A 24448-nucleotide genomic window follows, 5' to 3' on the forward strand; every position below is an offset into this window, starting at 1 on the left:
TCCCACATCCCTACCTACTTTCCCAGGCCTTCAGTGTCCTGCTGAATCCCCCAAAGTCCCTATTGCCTCCCTCCCTAGTCCCTAATTGTTTAAATAGTACCCATCTTCCCAAAGTCTCCCCACTAATTTCTCACCCCTCCTATTTCTCCTCCTGTCCAGATGTTTCCCAAAAGGAAATCTCCCACCTGTTCTCTAAATCCATACCCTTTACCTATATCTAAGATGGCATCCCCTCTCGCCTCCTAAAGTGCCTCCTCCCACTCACCTGCCCGCTAACCTTTCATCCTTAAATGGCGCCTTTCCATCTGCCTTCAAACATATCAAAGTCTCTGCCATATTAGACTATACTAAATAATGTTAGGGTGGCTGAAAAGTGACGTTAGGTGGGGGTCACGAGGCTGATATAAATATATATATATACGTATTGTAATTTGGGGTAATTTAACAGCAGGCATGGAAAAACACTGGAAGGAGCAGGAGAATGGGATAGATCAGTTACCGGCAATTGCACAGCAGTGAATGAGCACAAAAGGTGAAATGATGGGATCGGTGAAGGTGTCTGCTAATTCTGTTGTATGGTACTTTCCCAAGCACTTATTACAGACAATATAGACAAACAATGTGATTGTAAAAAGAATATAGAAGCTTATCATCTCCAGGAAAACAACAATACTGAAGGGGCAGGAAAACTACCACATTTCTCTGGATGATCAGATAGGATTTTTTATGGTATTTGTTAAGTGCTTACTATGCAACAAATGCTGTTCTAAACGCTGGGGTAAATCCAAGTTGGGTTGGACACAGTCCTTGTCCCGCATGGAGCTCACAGTCTAACTAGAAGGGAAGGAGAATCATATTTAATCCCCATTTGACAATTGAGGAAACTAAGGCACAGAAAAGTTAAGTGATTTACCCAAGGTCACATAGTAAGGATTTGGCAGAGCTGGGATTAGAACCCAAGTATTCTGACTCCCAGGCCTGCGCTTTTTCCATTAGGCTGTGCTGTTAAAACTACTGTTGACTCCAACAACAGACTGAGGTCATACTAGCTGAAATGTCCATAATCTTTAGCCAGGAGGGTGTAAACTCTTGACCAAGGTGCAAAATATGCAGACACACCTCAGGAATACCCAAGACTGCCCAAAGTGACGTCAGAGACAAGGAATCCCCCCTTTGGTGTGGAACCGGGCGGGGAAGGGGATGTTGGAGGGGATGAAAGGAGATCTGTGGTGACGGTGGTCTTTGTTCTGCAGGCTGGGACCCACTGAACCGAACACCAGTGAGGAGTGAATCAATAATCTGTGTTATTTTGGACCACTTGATGAGTTGTCTCGTTCATGGATCAATGATTATACTTGGGCAACAGGTGGGCTCTTTCTCTTTTTAAGGGGTATCTCTTACAGGAATCCTGGTAAGCAGAAGTAGCATGGCCTAGTGAATAGAGCCCGGGCCCGGGAGTCAGAAGGACCCAAGTTCTAATTCTGGCTCAGACTCTTGTCTGCTGTGTGACCTTGGGTAAGTTGCTTCACTTCTCTGTACCTCATCTATAAAATGGGAATTAAGACTGACAGCCCCATGTGGAACAGGGACTCTGTCCAACTCAATTTATTTGTATCCACCTCATTGCTTAATACAATGTCTGGCACAGAGTAAGTGCTTAACAAATACTACAGTTATTATTTTTATTACTAATTGTCGGCTACAATCTATGTATATTTTTATTTAGATTCTCATTTGAATATTCATTTACTTATTCTGCTATTTCATCCTGAAATACTTGAACTACTTTCTTTTATACCTTCCCCAATCATATTATTTGAAAAAAAACCCCTGTCTCCTCCATTAGTTGTGAGCTCCTTGAGGACAGGGAATGTTTTGTATTCTCCCAAGAATTTAGAACAGTGCTTTATAGTCAGTAGGTGCCTGATAATGTAGAAGTGGGTAAGTCTGAGCCAACTCCATTTTGTTCCCTTGAATCGATTTTGTCTTTCCACATTCTAATTGTCCATTATTTGACATGAGCAATGGTGGATTATTATTTGTCCATTATTTGACAAGAACAACGATAAGGATTATGCCTGTGTTATCTGAATCTGTATCTGTTTCCTTGTAACTATTTGCTTCTTTTAGCTTGTAACCCCACATTCCTGGGAAGACTTGTTTGTTTGGGTCTATAAAAGCTCTCTGCTTGCTTCCTTCAGCGGGGGAGAACACATCTAACAGGGAACACTCTGCGTTCTTTCTCCCCACCCTTGCAGTTGCTGGAATAAAGAATTTATTTGCTTCTTAATCAAACAAAATAGTAGAATCTCTGTTCACTTCCAAAATATGTACTACTGATCGATTGAAGTTTACATTTTTAGATATATAGATCTATTTGAATGTGACAATAAGTACTGAAGAGTCTTGAGGACTTATAGTTTTTTCAGGTCAGCAATCACTTCTTCCTTGTGAATTTTTCTCCACACATGAGGGATTTCTCCTTTGTCACTGAATCTTTTATTATACTTCTCTTCCAACTGGTCCTTGAAGCGGCACACAAACCATTTCCAGTAGGGTTTGTCATCCATGTCTGGAGTGATACTCCACGTGGCATGCTCCCCTCCCGCCAGGCGATATGTCTTGTATGGGAAGCTTCGGCCATCGTTAAGCAGAAAGTAATTATCACTTGCTACTGCAGAGGTACAAAAATCTATTGAGAAATTATCCGTTTTATGCCAACTCCAACCATTCACTGCCTTGGAGCGATGGAAGGGGACGCTGTGGTCCCCAGTATGACCAGCAACTGTGTTGGTACAGATCGCCATGCAGAAGGGACATTGCTTCCAACAGCCAGAGAGCTGGTCAGAAAGCATCTTCTGGACCTTTGGGACCACTTCTTTCATAGCCGTGCCAGCCCAGTCTAGTTCACTGGTCTGCAGGGTGGGAGACCGGGGCCCTTCCACAGCTCTGATCACTGCCTCTTTGAGAAATTCGATGTCCTTGATTTCCTGATGTTCGATGCTTTTCAGGTCTCCTCTTGGAAGGGTTAAGCGATGCCCAAGGTGTTGACAAAATTCATCCAGCCACATGGACACAGACCCATTCCCCGTTTTGGTAGCAACAGTTGATTCATGAATAGCTGTAAGAATGTCTGCCTTGAAACTCTCAGAACTGCATCTTACAAAATGCTTTAGTTTTTCCCATTTCTGGGTTGAGCAAAAATTCTCAACCTGTTTCTTTATATAGCTTTTGAAATAGTCCCTGGGAAAGTGAATGTACCGATGGTAGTTATCAAAGTTTTCGTCTTCTGCCAGTGAGATCAGAATGTATCTCTCCAGGTTAGATCTGTTACCATTGAAGGCCGGAGTGTTAGACCTCATGTCATCAGCGAGATCGATGGCTGTCTTGTTCCAGACTGCACTAAACATAGCAGAAGATACTTTATCCCACAAGAAATCAGCAACATCTCTGATGGAGATGGCTCCTTGGCAGGAAATCTTAAAACTCATGAAGAAATCCTCTTTCTTACTTTCTAGGTAGTTGACAGGATGATTTGCTGTGGTGAATGCCTCATGCATATTCCAGAATCTCTTTTCTGCTCCATGGCATAGATACAAGGACAAATCAAGTTTGTACTGGTTTGTAAAAGTATATTTTTCACTTTTTGCAGACTCTACTTTTGTGTCTATTGTTCTCAATATTTCATGGAAGTAACTGGAACTGTAGCCTGCCCTCAGCTTCTCTTTGGTATCAATGATCTCATTAACAGCTTCCTTAATTTGCTGTGTAGTTTGATTGATGTTCATTTTATCATCCTCCTCTAATTTATGGTCAAAAACATAATATTTCTTATTTGTTTTTACATACTTGGAATAGTTCATAGAAAATGTTTCCTGGCTGGAAATACCACGGATTTTGTCCACAATATTGTGCTCCTGTTTAAAGTGGTTAAAGAGGATGTTTTCCAAATCCAAGTCAATTTTGGGATCAGTGGCAGGAGGGTGATTTGAGGACAATTTTGTTACCCACGTTGCCCAGACATCATCAAACCTCACTCTCAGTTCCTCCTCATGTAATTCTTTATCTCGTAATAAGAGAGCAAGCTCTCTGCTCCTGCCCAGCAACTCATTCTCATATTCGGATTTTTTCTTGTCCAATTCATTCTGACTGACTTTAAAGGCAATGAGCTCTTCAGTTTTTCTTTTTGTTTCTGAGACAAGTGTCTCTTTAAGCATCTGCAGTTTACTTGCAAAATTTGCTTTCCACTGAATCAATATTTCACTATCTTCATCTTCGCTGAAATACTTTTCAAGATCTTGCTGGATAGCCATGTATTTCTCTGATACTGGATTCTCGAGATGACAAACAGTGAGGTCTTTGAATTTTCCATTCTGAATCCGGTTGTTCAGTTCATTCTGTAAGGCCAATATATGACTCCTCAACTGCCAGGTCCAGCTGTTATACTTCGCCTCCAGCTTGCTCATGGCCACAATCTCCCGAGTGTTCCTGAAGCTGAAAATGAAGTTCTCATTTACCAAGGCTCTCCACAGATCCTGGATGCGGTCCTTCAAGACTGACAGCCGCAAGATGCGGCCTTGAGATTCTTCTTTCGCCACTTTAAGAATCCAGCTTTTCAGATCCTGAATGTTGTGGCTGTAACTGGGATTGGGAGGGGCCATGGGGGGATTCCCCTCCCACAGGTGAGCAAAATAATGGACGTGGGTGTTCACATCAAACCGGATCACATCACTGAACCGTGTGATGTCGGAGCTCTGTTCTTGCTCTGCGGCGGCCACGGCCATTTCATCCAGTCTCTGCTGCAGCCTTCTGCGTCCTTCCTTATTCCGATCTTTGGCTGTGATCTCCCCCACATTCTGATGCACAAACACACAGCTGGGGGAAAGTCTCACTTTCTTCATTCTCAGGAAGGCCTGGACTGCGATCTGCAGGATGTCCTGCATTTCAGAAGGATTCTCTCCAAAAATGTTGATCACGGTCATGTTACCGAGGCCGATGACAAAGGTCGCCAGCTCATTGTCATGATTCAGTGATTTATTGCTGAGCTCTGGGGCCCGGAGACCTTCGGTATCCACAACGAGCAAATAGTCAAACCCAAGGTCTTCCCAGACCTTCTCCTCCACCTTGAGGAGATGCATATAGGCTCCCCGGGTGCATCTCCCTGCACTGACAGTGAACTGCAGACCGAACATGGCGTTCAGCAGTGTGGACTTCCCGCTGCTCTGAAGCCCTAGGATGGAAAGCACAAACAGCCTTTTGTCTCCCAGGGTTTCAGTTAACCTGTTCAAAACAGCTGCCACCCATTTCAGGGGCACGTAGGAAGCATCCCCATCCATGAGCTCAATGGGGTACCCAGCAGCCAACAGGTTTGCAGCAATCTGGGGAAGCGAAAGCATCAATGTGTCCTTTTCAAGTGAATGTCCATCTGTAGCTTCATAAATCTGTCCAATCTCTCTCAGAAAGTGATCAATCCCAATTGTAGAGTCATTTATCTCCTTTGATATGATTTCTAATTCACTTTGTAAGTACTTTACTGAATCACTGACTGACCCTTTTCGCTTTTCTGCAAAAATCACTTGGGACCAGAGTCCATCGTATTTCTGTTGAAGGCCTTCCAGGTGGCTTGCAGTCAAGTTGTCCAGAAAGATGCTCAGCCACTGCAGAAAGTAGAGCTTGCTGTTTGTCTCTGATGGGGCCTGGAGGACATCAACCACAGACCTCATGGGAGCATTGAGGGGAAACGCTGTTTGCCATTGAGTTCTCCGAATTTCCTGCTTTTCCGACTCAATCTCACTCCTGTGCTGTTCGATGTTTTTGTTGCCTTTCGCATGCAGGTGACTGAGTTCCCTATCCCTCTTACACCACCGGTGCCATAATTCTCCTTGGAGGGACAGGAACTTTTCCTTCATCGCTGTCAACTTGTTTTTTGTCAAGAGAGACACCAGTGACTGGGCCAGCATTTCAGCCTCCTTGCATTCCTTCCGATCCTCATCTACAGAGAACCCGTGCTGGCGTGCAATCTCAGCACATTCAACAGAACTGAGGGGTGTTCCCTGAACCTCCAGGAGGCATGTGATTGTGGCTCTCAGTTCCTCCGTTACCTCTGCTTCATTTCGGTTCTTCATCCCCATTCTCACTTTGAGGCCACAGTTACCACCAGCAATCTTCTCTCTGTCATCACACAGGCAGATTAAAGGTTTTGGTGACTGCAGAAGCTCACGGATGACTTGTCTGTTCCTCTCACCTTGCTCAGAAGCTGACAAGAGCACGACAGTGACCGAAGAGATATCCTGCAGGAACCTGAGCTGGGCCTCATGCTCTTTGGCGTCTCCATGGAGATTGGTGAACGTGATGCAGTTATCAAAGCTGTCATCATCCTTCCCTCTGGGACAGTACCAGCAGACTTCCACCACACCTCCCATCAGGAGAACATTTTTGCTGCTCCCCCGGCAGTGACGATGGAAAAATATGTCATGTTTCTTTTTACTCAGCAGTGAGTTTAGGATCTGGGACTTGGAGGAGGAGAAGGAATTTCCAACCCTCAGGAAGGACACGATCGGGGTGGCCGTTTCACAGATCAGTTTGCCATTGTAATTTTTCATCTTCTTCTCTTCCCCCAGTTTCTCCACCCGTCGCCAGCTCTTCTTGACTTGGCGCAGAGACCAGAGAGGGAATTCTATTTGGAAAGAACAGGGATTAGGGACCACAAATGGAAGAGCAAATTGACAGACGGAAAGTTTGGTTGAAATATACTGCCGCATGAAGTCATCTGCACAATGGAAAATTGCCATCTGGACGTCCATTGGATGAATATGTGTCTGAGTGATGTCAGAGGGAGCCAGGTGTGTCTCAGTAATGTTAAAGAAGTCATCTAGGAGGTCTGAGGAGTTACTCCCATGCCCCGAGGGACTCAGGGGCTCAGTTATGGTCAGGGCTGTCTTCCCGTCGTCCTCGTGGACCAGATACCTCAGCCGATAGTCCAGCATCAGCAGCTTTTGCAGGAAGTAAAATGGTAATTCCTGGTCACTTTGGGGCTGACTGTCATGTACGGAGGCTTTGTAAATCAGGTGGAAATCTGCTTTGCCCATCTTCCGAGGGTAGTACCGGTCCAGGCCTAGTCGCTGGATCAGGCTCAGAACATCTCCATTGTCTCCCCCTTCCAGTTCTTGAATGCTTCCTGACTGGTCATTTGTTGCTTTTGCTTTCAGTGATGAGCCTTCTGCCTCCCCAGACCTCGACTGCTGCGTTGAGCCAAGGAGAGAGCAGTCTTCTGCAGGTACCTCTGGAGTAGACATGGTAGTGGAAGAACTCTGGATGGTGGACCTAGAAGGGAACAGCACACTGGTAATACTCAAAACAACTGTAAGGAAAAAGAAAATGATTTTGATTAATCTAAACCTCTAAAATGTCATTTTCTCTCCAGAGAGGGATAGGTGAGGTATTTTTCAACTTTACCAACTGTCAACTTGTTCCTCTGGGGAACAGACAGGGGAAATACATTCATGGGGTCCTGGGGTCATGTCCATGTTACGATTGAGGGAATGGAATTTCTTTGTATCCTACTGATCTTCTGTTTTTATTTTGTTAATTTGTCATTGTCTTTTGTGTTGTTTTAGTGTCTCATCCCTCCCTGTGTGACTGTTGCTGGTCCTCTCTCCCCCTTTTATTTTTAGCCGTGAAGCCACTTGTGTACCAGGGACTTCATGTATTTCTCACCCTTGCATTCTTTCCCAGTGTTCAGTTCAGTGCTTTATAAACACTAAGTGCTTAATAGTTAAGAATACTACATTCTCAAACAAATTTATTCCATAAAAGATTCTCCAGAAAAGTTTTCAGAAGTAGATGAAAGAATGAAGGAACAGCCATAATGGGCTGCTAGAGGGAAATTGGGGCTTGGAAGCAAAAGTAAGGGCTGTTAGAGGATCCATCCCTAATCATGAGCATGGATGTTCAGGGGTCCAACCATCTCACAGTCTCTTCCAGAATCCTGACCTCATTTGAGACACGAAATGCCGGGCTGGATGGATTATTGATCTGACCCAGCAGTGACGTGGGGCATATCTGTAATGCATTTATTTATATAATAATAATAATGATGGTATTTTTAAGTACTTACTATGTGCCAAGCCCCGTTCTAAGCACTGGGGCAGGTACAAAGAAATCAGGCTATCCCACGTGGGGCTCACAGTCTCCCCATTTTACAGACTCCCTCCTCGACCCCCTCTAATCTGGCTTCCATATCCTCCGCTCCACCGAAACCGCCCTCTCATAAGTCACCAATGACCTCCTTCTTGCCAAATCCAATGGCTCCTACTCTATCTTAATCCTCCTCGACCTTTCAGCTGCCTTTGAAACTGTCGACCATCCCCTCTCCTCAACACTTTATCCAACCTTGGCTTCAGGGACTCTGTCCTCTTCTCTTCTACAGCCCACCACGGTGTCCAACCCAATTATGTTGCATTTACTAAAGGACTTATATCTCTGGCCATTCGTTCTAATCTGTTGCGTGGGCTTCTCCTTCCCCTCCCATCCACTAACTATAGGGGTTCCTCAAGGGTCAGTTCTTGGCCCTCTTCAGTTCTCCATCTACACTCACTCCCTTGGTGAACTCATTCACTCCCACGGCTTCAACTATCATCTCTATGCAAATGACACCCAAATCTACATCTTCTCCCCTGTTCTTTTCCCCATACTCGAGGCTTGTATCTCCTCCTGCCTTCAGTACATCTACACCTGGATGTCTGAACGCCACCTAAAACTCAACATGTCCAAGACTAAGCTCCTTTTCTTCCCTACCAAACCCTATCCTCTCCCTGACTTCCCTGTCACTGTGGATGACACTACCATCCTTCCCGTCTCACAGGTCTGCAACCTTGGTCTCATCCTTGATTCTGCTCTCTCATTCACCCCACACATCCAATCTGTCACCAAAACCTGCCAGCTTCAACTTCAAAACATCATCAAGATCTGCCTTATTCTCTCCATGCAAACAGCTACCTTGCTGGTACAAGCTCTCATAATATCCCGACTGGATTATTGCATCAGCCTCCTCTCTGATCTCCCATCCTCCTGTCTTTCCCCGTTCCAGTCTATTCTTCATTCTGCTGTCTGGATTTTCTTTCTACAGAAACGCTCTGGGCATGTCACTTCTCTCCTCAAAAACCTCCAGTGGTTGCTTATCAACCTTTGCATGAAACAAAAACTCCTCACTCTTGGCTTCAAAGCTCTCCATCACCTGGCCCTCTCCTACCTCACCTCCCTTCTCTCCTTCTACAGCCCACTCTGTACACTCCGCTCCTCGGACGCTAACTTCCTCACAGTCCCTCATTCTCGCCCCGTCCCAATGTTGACCCCTGGCCCACGTCCTACTTCTGACCTGTTATGCCCTCTCTCCTCACATCCGCCAAACTAACTCTCTTCCCCTCTTCAAAGCCCTCCTGAGAGCTCACCTCTTCCAGGATGCCTTTCCAGACTGAGCCCTCCCTTTCCCTTTGCTCCTCCTCCCCTCCCCATTCCCCCTACTCCCTCTCTCTGCGCTTCCTCTTTCCGCCCCCACAGCACTTGTGCATATTTGTATATATTATTCACTACTCTATTTTGTTAGTGATGTGTGTATATCTATGAATCTATTTATCTTGTTGATATTGACGCCGGACTACTTGTTTTGTTTTGTTGTCTGTCACCCCCATTTAGACTGCGAGCCCATTGTTGAGCAGGGATTGTCTCTATCTGTTGCTGAATTGTACTTTCCAAGCACTTAGTAGAGTGCTCTGTACATAGTAAGCACTCAATAAATACAACTGAATAAATGAATGAATGACATCTACAAAATGAGGAAGTTGTTCTTCTCTAGGTGCTAGGGACTAGGTCTATGTCACAATTTACAGTTCTCCTTTGAAATCTCTGTTGGCTTCTTTTGGCTGCTAATGACCCTTGAGATTGTACCTGGAATTTGCTGCCACCACCCTTTGACTCTTGGAATCTGCACTCTTGCCCAGAGTGGGAAGCATCTGGAATTCAGCTCCTGGAATTCCTGCTCCTAAGGGCTTCTGTCCAGAGCAATGCAAAATCCTGCTCCCTACTGTAATAGCAAACTTTTCAAAGTTCATGATTTCCACACACGAATTACACAAACAATTCAGGTGATGAATATGAGGCCAATATTTACTTATTTAAGGAAACAAATGAGAGCAGTATTTAAGCATCCATACCCAAACTATCTTCCGTTGGTGATCAAATTGATGCTTTCAACACCACCCTCTGTATTGAACTCAACTCACTCATTCCCCTCTCCCTCTGTCAATCTCATACTACTAACCCACAGCCCTGGATCATAGCCACAGCCCACCTCCTTTGTTTTTGAGCACGAACTGCAGAGCACTGTTCAAGTTATCTAAATATCGGGCCGACAACTTCCACTTCAAGTTTATTCTTGCTTGCTTTAAATCTGCCCTCTCCTCGGCAAAATTATTTCTCCATCCTTATTGACACCCATGCCCATTGCCCGCAGCAGTTGTTCCAGATGTATAATTCCCTCCTCAAAACTCATGTGCCCCCATCTCTCCCATCCCTTGCCTCTAATGTCCTGGCCACCTACTTTATTGAGAAAATTGACACCACCAGGCTTGATCTCCTTAAAATCTCCCCTTTCCCTCCCCAGTCCTTCTGTCCTCCTGCCCCTTTTTCAACTCTTCCATCTTTCCCAGCAGTATCTCTAGAGGAGATATTCTGCATTTTCTTTAAATCCACCTGCTCCACCTGCACACCCAACCCAATTCCTTTGTACCTTATCAGAACACTTGTCCCTCCCTTCTTCCCTCCCTAACTGCCATTCTCAACTGTCCTTTCTTCAATGGCTTCTTCCCCACTACTTTCAAACACACGTCTCCTCATCCTAAAAAACCCTCCCTTGACCCCACATGTTATTGTCCTATGTCCCTCATACCTTTCCTCTCCATATTCCTTGAGCAAGTTGTCCATACCTACTGTCAAGTTCCTTTCCTCTAATTCTATCCTTGAGTCCCTCCAATCTGGCTGTCATCCCCTTCACTCCATAGAAACTATCCTTTCAAAGGTCATAAATGATTTTGCCAAGGATCCTCCTTGACCTCTCAACTGCCTTCAACACTATCGACCATCTCATTTTCCTGGAAATACTATCAAACCTTGGTTTCACTGATACTGTCCTCTCTGGATTCTCCTCTTATCTCTCTGGCTGTCATTCTCAAGCTCTTTCATGGGCTTCTCCTCTGCCTCCCAACCCCTAACTGTGGGTGTCCCCCAAGGTTCATTTCTGAGTCCCCTACTATTCTCCATCTACACCCACTACCTTGGAGAACTTATTCACTCCCATTGCTTCAATTACCACTTCTATGTGGGTGATACCCAAATCTACATCTTCAGCCCTGATTTCTCTTCCTCTTTCCAGTCCTGCATTTCCTCCTGCCTTCAAGACATCTCTACTTGTATGTCCTTGTGTCACCTTCTCATCTTCCCACCCAAACCCAGTCCTCCCCCTACATTTCCTCTCCATCCAAACTGCTACCATGTTAATCCAAGCACTTATCCTATTCCACCTTGATTACTCTCTCAGCCTCCTTGCTGATCTTCCAACCCCCGTCTCTCCTTACTCCAGTCCCTACTCCCCTCTGCTGCCCAGATCACTTTTCATTCATTTATTCAATAGTATTTATTGAGTGCTTACTATTCATTCATTCACTAGTATTTATTGATCGCTTACTATGTGCAGAGCACTGTACTAAGCACTTGGAATGTACAAGTCGGCAACAGATAGAGACAGTCCCTGCCCTTTGATGGGCTTACGGTCTAATCGGGGGAGACAGACAAGAACAATGGCAATAAATAGAGTCAAGGGGAAGAACATCTCATAAAAACAATGGCAAATAAATGGAATCAGGGCGATGTACATTTCATTAAACAAAATAAACAAAATAAATAGGGTGATGAAGATATGTACAGTTGAGCGGACAAATACAGTGCTGAGGGGGTGGGACGGGAGAGGGGGAGGAAAAGAGGGAAAGGAGGGAGAAGAGGGTTTAGCTGCGGAGAGGTGAAGGGGGGGTAGAAGGAGCAGAGGGAAAAGGGGGGAGCTCAGTCTGGGAAGGCCTCTTGGAGGAGGTGAGCTTTAAGTAGGGATTTGAAGAGGGGAAGAGAATTAGATTGTCGGAGGTGAGGAGGGAGGGCATTCCAGGACCGCGGGAGGATGTGGCCCAGGGATCGACGGTGGGATAGGCGCGACCGAGGGACGGTGAGGAGGTGGGCGGCAGAGGAGCGGAGTGTGCAGGGCGGGCAGTAGAAAGAGAGAAGGGAGGAGAGGTAGGAAGGGGCAAGGTGTTGGAGAGCCTTGAAGCCTAGAGTGAGGAGTTTTTGTTTTGAGTGGAGGTCGATAGGCAACCACTGGAGTTGTTTAAGAAGGGGAGTGACATGCTCAGAATGTTTCTGCAGGAAGATGAGCCGGGCAGCAGAGTGAATAATAGACTGGAGTGGGGCGAGAGAGGAGGAAGGGAGATCAGAGAGAAGGCTGACACAGTAGTCTAGCCGGGATATAACGAGAGCCTGTAGCAGTAAGGTAGCCATTTGGGTGGAGAGGAAAGGGCGGATCTTGGCGATACTGTAAAGGTGAGACCGGCAGGTCTCGGTAACGGATCAGATGTGTGAGGTGAGTGAGAGAGATGAGTCAAAGATGACACCGAGGTTGCGGGCCTGAGAGACGGGAAGGATGGTCGTACCATCCACAGTGATAGGGAAGTCTGGGAGAGGACCGGGCTTGGGAGGGAAGATGAGGAGCTCAGTCTTTCTCATGTTGAGTTTTAGGTGGTGGGCAGACATCCAGGTGGAAATGTCCAGGAGGCAGGAGGAGATGCAAGCCTGAAGGGAGGAGGAGAGGACAGGGGCAGAGATGTAGATCTGCGTGTCATCTGCGTAGAGATGGTAGTCAAAGCCGTGAGAGCGAATGAGTTCACCAAGAGAGTGAGCGTAAATGGAGAACAGAAGAGGGCCAAGAACTGACCCCTGAGGAACTCCAACAGTTAAAGGATGGGAAGGGGAGGAGGCGCCTGCAAAGGAGACCGAGAATGACCGACCAAAGAGATAAGAGGAGAACCAGGAGAGGATGGAGTCCGTGAAGCCAAGGTGAGATAAAGTGTGGAGGAGAAGGGGATGGTCGACAGTGTCAAAGGCAGCTGAGACGTCAAGGAGGATTAGAATGGAGTAGGAGCCATTGGATTTGGCAAGAAGGAGGTCATGGGTGACCTTAGAGAGAGCAGTCTCGGTAGAGTGGAGGGGACGGAAGCCAGATCGGAGGGGGTCCAGGAGAGAATGGGAGTTAAGGAATTCTAAGCAGCGAGTGTAGACGACTCATTCTAGGATTTTGGAAAGGAAGGGTAGTAGGGAGATAGGGCGATAACTGGAAGGGGAAGTGGGGTCGAGAGAGGGTTTTTTTTAGGATGGGGGAGACGTGGGCATGTTTGAAGGCAGAGGGGAAAGAGCCAATGGAGATTGCGCGATTAAAGATAGAAGTTAAGGAACGGAGGAGGGCAGGGGCGATGGTTTTTACAAGGTGAGCGGGAATGGGGTCCGAGGCGCAGGTGGAGGGGGTGGCACTTGTGAGGAGGGAGGAGATCTCCTCTGAGGATACTGCAGGGAAGGATGGGAATGTGCAGAGCACAATACTAAGCACTTGGAATGTACAATTTAGCAACAGAGACAATCCCTGCCAATAATGGGCTCACAGTCTAAACAGGGGAGACAGACAGCAAACCAAAACAGAAAAAAACAAGACAACATCATCAAGATAAACAGTATCAAGGAGATAGACACCTCATTAACAAAATAAATAGGGTAATAAATAATATATATAAATGAGCACAGTGCTGAGGGGAGGGGAAGGGGGAAGAGCAGAGAGTGGGAGGGAGGGAGGGGAAGGAAGGAGGAGCAGAGGGAAAGGGGGCTCAGTCTGGTTTCCTCCTCTAAATGCTAACCTTCTCACTGTACCTCCATCTTGTCTATCTCACTACTGACCTCTGGCCTATGTCCTGCCTCTGGCCTGGAATGTCCTCCCTCCTCACATACAACAATTTATTACTCTCCCTTCTTCAAAGCCTTATCGAAGGCACATCTCCTCCAAGAAACCTTCTCGGACTAAATCCTCCTTTCCTCTTCTCCCACTCTTTTCTGCATTGCCCTGACTTCCTCCCTTTATTCATCCCTCCTCCCAAGCTCACGGCACTTATGTGTATATCTATAATTTATTTATGTTGATGTATGTCTCCCCTTCTAGACTGTAAACTCACTATGGGCAGGGAATGTGTCCTCTTTTTGTTACAGTGCTGTGCAAATAGTATGCACTCAATAAATATAACTGGCTGACTGACAAATCTGAGAATAACTGCCTTTCCCTACTCTAGATCTTAAACCCCACTAAACCCCAAGGTAATCTCAATCAATAATATTTGAGTGATTAATGTGTGCAGAGAATTTAGTAAAGGTAATAGACCTCAAGGAGTTATAATCTAGGAGGAGAGAGGGGCTCTAAGATATTTTACAGACAGGAGGAAGGAGGAAAAGTGAATTAAGTGCCTTAAAGCCAAGGGTTGGGAGATATCTCTCTGATTTTATCTACCTTAAATTCATTTTTATCTACTTTGATTTTGTCCTCTCCACTGCCCAACAGCAATACTTCTCCTTCCTAATTCACTCTCATACACACTGCCCACACCAGATGTTTCAGGCATTTAACTCCCTCAAGACTCCTATCCTTCCACCCCCACCATCTCTTTCCCCTAATGACCTGGCCATAGACTTCATCAACAAAATTGAAACCATCAGACATGATCTTCTTAAAATCTCCCCTACTCCCCTCCAACCCGCCCCGCCCACCCACCCTCTTTGACTCCTCCTACATTCCACGCAGCAACTCAAGGTGTGAAGCAGCGTGGCTCAGTGGAAAGAGCCTGGGCTTCGGAGTCAGAGGTCATGGGTTTGACTCCCAGCTCTGCCACTTGTCAGCTGTGTGACGGTGGGAGAGTCACTTCACTTCTCTGTGCCTCAGTTACCTCATCTGTAGAATGGGGATTAACTGTGAGCCTCACGTGAGACAACCTGATTACCCTGTATCTACCCCAGCGCTTAGAACAGTGCTCTGCACATAGTAAGCGCTTAACAAATACAAACATTATTATTGAGAAGCAGCGTGGCTCAGTGGAAAGAGCATGGGCTTTGGAGTCAGGGCTCATGAGTTCGAATCCCAGCTCTGCCACTTGTTGGCTGTGTGACTGTGGGCAAGTCACTTAACTTCTCTGTGCCTCAGTTCCCTCATCTGTAAAATGGGGATGAAGACTGTGAGCCCCACGTGGGACAACTTGATTCCCCTATGTCTACCCCAGCTCTTAGAACAGTGCTCGGCACATAGTAAGCGCTTAACAAATACCAACATTATTATCTCTCATCTCCTCTCTACATCTATTCCCTCCACTTGTGCTTCTGATCTCTTCCCTTCATACCTATTTAAAGCACTCATCACCTCCCTTCTTCCCTCCTTGACTGCCATCTTCAACTGTTTGCTTTCCAATGTCTTCTTCCTCATGGCTCCCAAACATCCTTATGTATCTATCCTAAAAAAACCCTCTCTTGACCCCATGGCTCCTTCCAGCTTTTGACTTAACTCCCTGCTACCATTCCTTTCCAAACTCCTTAAGAGTTTACCCCCCTTGTCATCACTTCATCTCCTTCACTTGTCTGCTATGTAAGCTTGGGCAAGTCATTTTACTTCTCTGTTCCTCAGTTCCCTCATCTGCAAAATGGGGATTAAGATTGTGAGTCCCATGTGGGACATGGACTGTGTACAATCTGATTAATGTATGTCTACCCTGCACTTAGTACAGTGTCTGGCACATAGTATGTGCTCAACAAATACCATAAAAAACAAATTCTCTCCTTGGACATTTTAAATTGCAGAGTTGGGACTAAGTGATCCTGGGGCAGGATGCAGAAAGAAAGATTCGCCAGGTTGGGATCTAGAGGGCAGGATCCTCAAGGTGGGTGAGGGTAGGTGGGAGAGGTTCCCTCTGCACAGTGGGGGAAGAGCAACCGAGTGGGTTGGCAGCAATTTCACCGCAGCTTCCAAAGTCCCAAGGGGAGGATCCAGAAATGGTGAACCTGAAACTTGGGGACCCCTGAGTAAGGGCAAAGGGTGTGGACCAGAGGAATGGGCCCCAAGGTGGTTGCAGGAAAGTAGACAGGGTCTTGGGGAGAATCAACAAGGTAACCGTTAAGGTGAAGAAAAGGAAAGGCATTTTGGATCAGAGTTCTTTAATCTCTCTTACCTAATTTTATTTACTATAAGTTTTTGCTATTTTTTCCATGAAAAGCTAGTTGGAGTTCTAACCTTCTCGGGCTCTGTATTTGTAAGGAGGCTTATGTGGTTTCTGCTTGGAATCTCCTTGGACCAATTATCCTGTTCCGTAGGCCCTGCTTCTTATTACAACTGAATAAGCTCCTTATGGTCAGGGAATGCTTCTACCATCTCTATTCTATCATGCTTTCCTTACCTATAAACAGTGTTATTTATTGAGCACTTAATCTGGGAAGAGCACTGAACTAAGCACTTGGGAGAATACACCACAAGAGAAATGGTAGACATCTTCCCTGTCCACAAGGAGCTTACAGTTTAGCGCTTAGTATAGTGCTCTACACAAGTGTTAAGTATTAAGTGTTACACAAGTGTTGAATAAACACCACTGAATGATTGCTTGATTGTCCACGCAATCCATAAGCATAAGACACTAGTGTGTATCCTAACAATTCGATTCTCGCCAATAAGTGAAAATTCACTTCTCCTCTCCCTTCTCTCCATGGAAACTACCCTCTCTAAGGTCATCAGTGACTACCTTCTTGTCCAATCCAACATCCTCTACTTCATCCTAACACTCCTCAACCTCTCAGCTACCTTCAACACTGTGGACCACCCTCTTCTCCTGGAAACATTATCCAACTACAACTTCACTGACACCACCCTCTCTTGCTTTTCCTCCTATCTCTTTTTTCAGTGTCTTTTGCTGGCTCCTCCTCTGCCTCCCACCCTCTAATTATGGGGAAGCCCTCAAGAATAATTTCTGGGTTCCCTTCTGTTCTCCCTCTACACCCACTCCTTTGGAGAATTCATTCACTCTTACAACTTCATCTGCCATCTCTACACAGATGACTCCCAGACTGACAACTCAACCTTTCTCATTCTTTGCAGCCTTGCATTTCCTCCTGCTTTCAGGACATCTATACTTATATGTCTCACCAATACCTCAAACTTAACATGTCCCAAACACAGCTCCTCATCTTATGACTGAAACCCTGTCTTCCCACTGACTTTCACATCACTGTAGACAGCATCAGCATTCTCTCTGTCTCACAAATGTGTAACCTGGGCATTATTTTCAACTCTTCTATCAACCTACATGTTCTATTGGCTCTATATTCACAACATCTTTATAATCTGCTCCTTACTCTCCATCCAAACTGCTGCCACCTGATCTAAACTCTTAACATATCCGACCTAGACTACTGCATCAGCCTCCTCACTGACCCCTCACTCCAGTCACTTCCCGCTCCACTCCTTCACCCTCTGCCTGAATCATTTTTCTAAAATAATGTCTGCACACTTCTTCCCACTCCTCAAAAATCTCCAGTGGTTGCCCAGCCCTCTCAGCATAAAACAGAAGCTCCTTACCTTTGGCTTTAAAGCATTCTTTCACTTCTTCCCCTCATTCCTTACCTCACTCATCTCCTGCTACAATTCAGCCTACACATTACACTCCTATAGCTCCAGCCTACTTACTGTATCTTGATCTCATCTCTCTCAAGGCCGACCCTTACCCAAGTCCTCCCTCTAGCCTGAAACTCCCTCCCCTTCATATCTAACAGATCATAACTCTTCCCATCTTCTATGCCATATGAAATATCTGTCAATCAATCAATCATTGGTATTATTGAGTGCTTACTATGTGCAGAGCACTCTACTAAGTCCGTGGGATAGTGCAATACAACAGAATTAGGAGACCTGTTCCCTACCCATAATGAGTTTACAGACTAAAGAGGGGAATGGATATTAATATAAATAAATAAAATATAATTTAAAGATTTGTACTTAAGTGCTGTGGGGTTGGGGATGGAGCAAATATAAAACGCCCAAGGGTCAACAGATCTAAGTGCATATCTTCAAGAATTTTCCTTTATTAGTCTCTCTTTTCTCAATCCCCATCCCCACAGAATTTATATAAATAGCCTTATATTCTGCTGCTTCACCTATCTGTAATTTATTTTAATGTCTCTCCACCACACTAGACCAAGTTTCCCTCCAGGCTCACATCTCCTGCCGGTCTCACCTTTGTAATATCGCCAACATCTGCCCTTTCCTCTCCACCCAAACGGCTATCTTACTGCTACAGGGTCTCATAATATCCCGTCTAGATTACTGTGTCAGCCTGGTCTCTGATCTCCCTTCCTCCTCTCTCTCCCCACTCCAGTCTATTCTTCACTCCGCTGCCCGGCTCATCTTCCTGCAGAAACGCTCTGGGCATGTCACTCCCCTGCTTAAAAACCTCCAGTGGTTGCCTATCGACCTCCGCACGAAACAAAACTTCTCACTCTAGGCTTCGAGGCTCTCCATCACCTTGCCCCTTCCTACCTCTCCTCCCTTCTCTCTTTCTACTGCCCATCCCGCACACTCCGCTCCTCTGCCACCCACCTCCTCACCGTCCCCCGTCCTCGCCTATCCTGCCGTCGACCCCCGGGCCACGTCCTCCCGCAGTCCTGGAACGCCCTCCCTCCTCACCTCCGACAATCTAATTCTCTTCCCCTCTTCAAAACCCTACTTAGAACTCACCTCCTCCAAGAGGCCTTCCCAGACTGAGTTCCCCTTTTCCCCTGCTCCCTCTACCCCCCCTTCACTTCTCCCCAGCTAACCCTCTTCTCCCCGCTTTCCTTCTGCTCCTCCCCCTCTCCCATCCCATCCCCTCAGCACTGTACTCGTCCGCTCAACTGTATATATCTTCATCTCCCTATTTATTTTGTTTAATGAGATGTACATCACCCTGATTCTATTCGTTTGCCATTGTTTTTATGAGATGTTCTTCCCCTTGACTCTATTTACTACCATTGTTCTTGTCCATCTGTCTCCCCAGATTAGACTGTAAGCCCGTCAAAGGGCAGGGACTGTCTCTATCTGTTGCCGATTTGTACATTCCAAGCGCTTAGTACAGTGCTCTGCACATAGTAAGCACTCAATAAATCATATTGAATGAATGAATCTCCTCCTGCCTTCAGGACATCTCCAACTGGATGTCCTTCCTGCCTTCAGGACATCTCCAACTGGATGTCCTCCCACCACATAAAACTCAACATGTCCAAGACAGAGCTCCTTATCTTTCCTCCCAAACCCTGTGCTCTCCCTGGCTTTCCCATCACTGTGGAAGGCACTGCCATCCATCCCATCTCAGAATCCCACAACCTCGGTGTCATCCTTGACTCCGCTATCTCATTCACCCCATATATCCAATCCGTCACCAAAACCTGCCGGTCTCACCTTCACAACATCTCCAAGATCAGCCCTTTCCTCTCCATCCAAACCACTACCCAGTTACTACAATCACTCATCCTGTCCTGACTGGATTACTGCATCAGCATCCTTTCTGATCTCCCAACCTCCTGTCTCTCCCCACTTCAGTCTATGCTTCACTCAACTGCCCGGATTATCTTTCTACAGACATGCTCTGTGCATGTTACCCCTCTCCTCAAAAATCTCCAGTGGTTGCCTATCAACCTTCATATCCAGCAAAAACTACTCGCTTTTGGCTTCAAAGCTCTCCATCACCTGGCCCCCTCCTACCTCACCTCCCTTCTCTCCTTCTCCAGTCCAACCCACACACTCCGCTCCTCTGCCACTAACCTCCTCACTGTGCCTCGTTCTCGCTTGTCCCGCCATCGGCCCCTGGCCCACACCCTACCTCTGGCCTGGATGCCCTCTCTCCTCACATCTGCCAAACTAGCACACTTTCCCCTTCAAAGCCCTACTGAAAGCTCACCTCCTCCAGGTGGCCTTCCCAGACTAGGTCCCCATTTTCCTCTGTTCCTCCTCCCCTCCCCATCGCCCTGACTTGCTCTCTCTGCTCTATCCCCCTCCCCACCCCACAGTACTTTCGTATATGTGTTACATATTTCTTTTATTTTATTAATGATGTGTATATATCTATAATTCTATTTATTTATATTGATGCTATTGATACCCGCTTACTTGTTTTGATGACTGTCTCCCGCCTTCTAGACCATGAACCCATTGTTGGGCAGGGATTGCTTCTATCTGTTGCTGAATTGTACTGTCCAAGCACTAAGTGCAGTGCTCTGCACACAATAAATGCTCAATAAATACGATTAATGAATGAAGCTCTGTCATATTGTACACTCCCAAGCACTTAGCACATGCTCAATCAATAAATCTATCAATCGTATTTATTGAGCACTTATTGTGTGCAGGGCACTGCACTAAGCACTAGGGAGAGTACGACACAATAATACAAAGGACATGTTCCCTGCCCATAATGAGGGACACAAGGTAAACACTCAATAAATATGATCGATTGATTCATCTTTCTTATTCTTGCTGCTCCCAGTGGTAACTTTGTTCTTTCTTCTGTTTCTGTCATTAATAAATAATTTATATCTCTCCTCGATTAATTATTATTATGATATTTGTTAAACCCTTATTATGTGCCAAACACTGTTCTAAGCACTGTAGTAGATACAAGGTAATCAGGTTGTCCCACGTGGAGCTCACAGTCATAATTCCCATTTTACAGATGAGGTAACTGAGGCACAGAGAAGTTAAGTGGCTTGCCAGGTCACACAGCAGAGGAGTGGCAGAGCTGGGATTAGAACCCACATCACCTGACTCCCTAGCCTCTGATCTTTCCACCTAGCCATGTTGCTTCTCTGCTTGAGCTCAGGAATGGTGTCATCTCCCAAATACTTAATGCAGTGCTTGACACACAGTTGGTATTCAGCAAATACCACTTTTTTAGGAAATTGCCCCGGTGTACAATATGTTCACATCAGTGTGGCAGGTGTAGCGGAAACCAGGTGTAGTGGAAACCCAAGCCCTAAGTGCCCCCACATTCCTGCCTCTTCCCTAATAGAGAAGCAGAGTGGCTCAAAGGAAAGAGCCCGGGCTTGGGAGTCAGAGGTCATGGGTTCTAATCCCGGCTCTGCCACTTGTCAGCTGTGTGACCCTGGGCAAGTCACTTAACTTCTCTGTGCCTCAATTACCTCATCTGGAAAATGGGGATGAAGACTGTGAGCCCCACGTGGGACAACCTAATTCCCTTGTATCCACCCCAGCACTTAGAACAGTGCTTGGCACATAGTAAGCACTTAAATAACATTTTTATTATTATTAGTATAGTAATAATAATAATAATAATCACCTATGGGAGGCACAGGGCTAGGGCTGCTAGGATGGGCACCTTGTTACCAGTCCATTCTAATCCTCCTTGGCCTCTCACCTGCCTTTGACCCTTCCAATCACCCCCTTATCCTGGAAAAATTATACAACCTCAGCTTCACTGACACCATCTTCTCTTGATTCTCCTCCTATGTCTGTGGGCACTCATTCTCAGGCTCTTTTGCTGGCCCCTCCTCTGCCTCTCATCCCATAACTGTTCATGTGGCTCATTCATTCATTCAATAGTATTTATTGAGTGCTTACTATGTGCAGAGCACTGTACTAAGCTCTTGGAATGTACAATTCAGCAACAGATAGAGACACAATCCCTGCTCACTAACGGGTTCACAGACAGCAAAGCAAAACAGAACAAAACAAAACAACATCATCAAGATAAATAGAATCATGGAGATATACACCTCACTGACAAAATAAATAGGGTAATAATATATACAAATATGTACAGTGCTGAGGGGAGGGGAAGGGGGAAGAGTAGAGGGTGGGGGGGAATGGGGAGGGGAGGAGGGGCAGAGGGAAAGGGAGGGCTCAGTCTGGGAAGGCCTCCTGGAGGAGAGGAGCTCTCAGTAGGGCTTTGAAGAGGGGAAGAGAGTTAGTTTGGTGGATGTGAGGAGGGAGGGCATTCCAGGACAGCAGTAGGATGTGGTCCAGAGGTCGACGGCGGGACAGGCATGAACGGGGGATGGTGAAGAGGTGAGCGGCAGAGGAGTGGAGTGTACGGGGTGGGCAGTAGAAAGAGAGAAGGGAGGTGAGGTAGGAGGGTGCAAGGGGATGGAGAGCTTTGAAGCCAAAAGTGAGGAGTTTTTGTCTCGTGAGAAGGTTAATAGGCAACCACTGGAGGGTTTTGAGGAGGGTTTTGAGGAGGGGAGTGACGTGCCCAGAGTGTTTCTCTTGGAAGATGATCTGGGCAGCAAAATGAAGAATAGATTGGAGTGGGGAGAGACAGGAGGCTCAAAGAAGCAGTGTGGCTCAGTGGAAAGAGCCCGGGCTTCGTAGTCAGAGGTCATGGGTTTTAATCCCGACTCCACCGCTTGTCAGGTGTGTGACCTTGGGCAATCACTTAACTTCTCTGTGCCTCAGTGACCTCATTTGTAAAATGGGAATGAAGACTGTGAGCCCTACGTGGGACAACCTGATTATCTTGTATCTGCCCCAGCACTTAGAACAGTGCTTGGCACATAGTAAGCTCTTAATAAATACCAACATTATTATTATTATTATTGTTATTAAGGTTCATTTCTCAGTCCCCTTTTATTCTCCATTTACACCTACTCTCTTGGAGAACTTATTCACTTCTATGATTTTAACTACCACTTCTATGCAGATGATATGCAAATCTACATCTCCAGCCCTGATCTCCCCACTCTCTGCAGTCTCACATTTCCTCCTGCCTTAGAGATATCTCTACTTAGATGTTCTCCTGTCACCTCAAATTTAATATGTCCAAAACTGAACTCTTTATCTTCCCACACAAGCCCTGTCCTCCCTACAACTTTTCCATTATTGCAGACAGCACCACCATTCTTCCTGTCTCACAAGCCTGTAACCTTGGCTTTCCCTTCACTTTTCTCTCACACTTTCCTTCACTTTTCTCTCACATTCAACCCACGTATTCAATCCATCACTAAATCCTGTTGGTGCCACCTCCACAACATTGCTAAAATCCACCTTTCTATTCCATCCAAACTGCTAATTTGTTAATCCAATCATTTACCCTATTTTGCCTTGATTACTGCATCAGCCTCCTTCCTGGCCACCCAGCCTCCTGACTCTCCCCACTCAAAACCATATTTCTATCTGCTGCTCAGATCATTTTTCTACAGAAACATTCAAGACATGTTCCCCCACTCCTCAAGAAACTCCAGTGGTTGCCCATCCACCTTCACATCAAACAAAAACTCCTCATCACTGGCTTTAAAGCACTCAATTACCTTGCCCCCTCTTACCTTACCTTGCTACTCTCCTACTACAACCCAACCCGCATACTTCATTCCTCTAAAGCCAACCTTTTCATTGTACCTCAATTTCATCTATCTTGCCGCTGACCCCCTCACTCAGGTCCTCCCTCTGGCCTGGAATGCCCTCCCTCCTCAAATCCGACAGACGATTACTCTCCCTGACTTCAAAACCTTATTGGAAGCACATCTCCTCCAAAAGACCTTCCCTGACTAACCCTTTCTTTCCTCTTCTCCCACCCTCCCTGTGTTGTCTTGATGTGCTCCCTATATCCATTCCCCCTCCTAGCCCCACAGCACTTATGTACATATATGTAGTTTATTTATTGATATTAATATCTGTCTCCCCTTCTAGACTGTAAACTCGTGGGCAGGGAAGGTGTCTGTTTATTCTTATATTGTACTCTCCCAAGCACTTAATACAGGGCTCTGCAGAAAGAAAGTGCTCAATAAATGCAATTGAATGAATGAATGAATCCCTGAATTCCCAGTTCTTCCCTATCAGCTGCTCTGTTGGCAGCAAGAGAGGGAGATGTTTGGGTCTGTCCCTTCCTCCCCGAAACCCTGCGCTGACAGTCTGGTGGAAAGGACGACCCTTGTTTCCCCAGTTAAAATACTGGAAATTGGGGAAATAGAGTCATCAATCTCATCTTGGGGGAGGGGTGGCAGGGGGGAACAGTAGAAAACACTTACCTGCTGTGACCCTCTTTGACACCCCATTCACTCTTCAAAGACAATGGGACAGGGGTTAAATAACAACTGAAAATGTGAAGGGGGGGGCGGAGCCAACCAGCTCTGAGATTGGCTGCTCTTGCAGTAGAAGGAAAGACCCTGGCCCCGCCCCCACCGGCCAATCCATCTTCCCCCACCCTTGTACCATTTTGCCTCCTCACAGCCTTTCACTTTCAATTCTCAATAATTTCAAAGTTTCTTGTGAGAATTATGAACCCCATGAAGGAGTGTCAGGTTG

At 46.1% G+C, this 24448-nt stretch overlaps 1 protein-coding gene across 1 annotated transcript; it reads right to left on the minus strand.

Moving 5' to 3' along the window:
* Positions 1-1699: 1699 nt before the first annotated feature.
* LOC100087614 (interferon-induced very large GTPase 1-like) lies at positions 1700-24213 on the minus strand. Its single transcript, XM_039911210.1, has 2 exons — positions 24172-24213; positions 1700-7323 (listed from the first exon to the last, which is right to left on the minus strand). Exon 2 carries the CDS (start codon positions 7293-7295, stop codon positions 2415-2417), a length of 4881 nt encoding a protein of 1626 aa, XP_039767144.1. The 5' UTR covers positions 7296-7323; positions 24172-24213; the 3' UTR covers positions 1700-2414.
* Between the last annotated feature and the right edge of the window lie 235 nt (positions 24214-24448).

The sequence above is a fragment of the Ornithorhynchus anatinus genome, chromosome 2, assembly GCF_004115215.2.
Source record: "Ornithorhynchus anatinus isolate Pmale09 chromosome 2, mOrnAna1.pri.v4, whole genome shotgun sequence".
Taxonomy (NCBI): Eukaryota; Metazoa; Chordata; class Mammalia; order Monotremata; family Ornithorhynchidae; genus Ornithorhynchus; species Ornithorhynchus anatinus.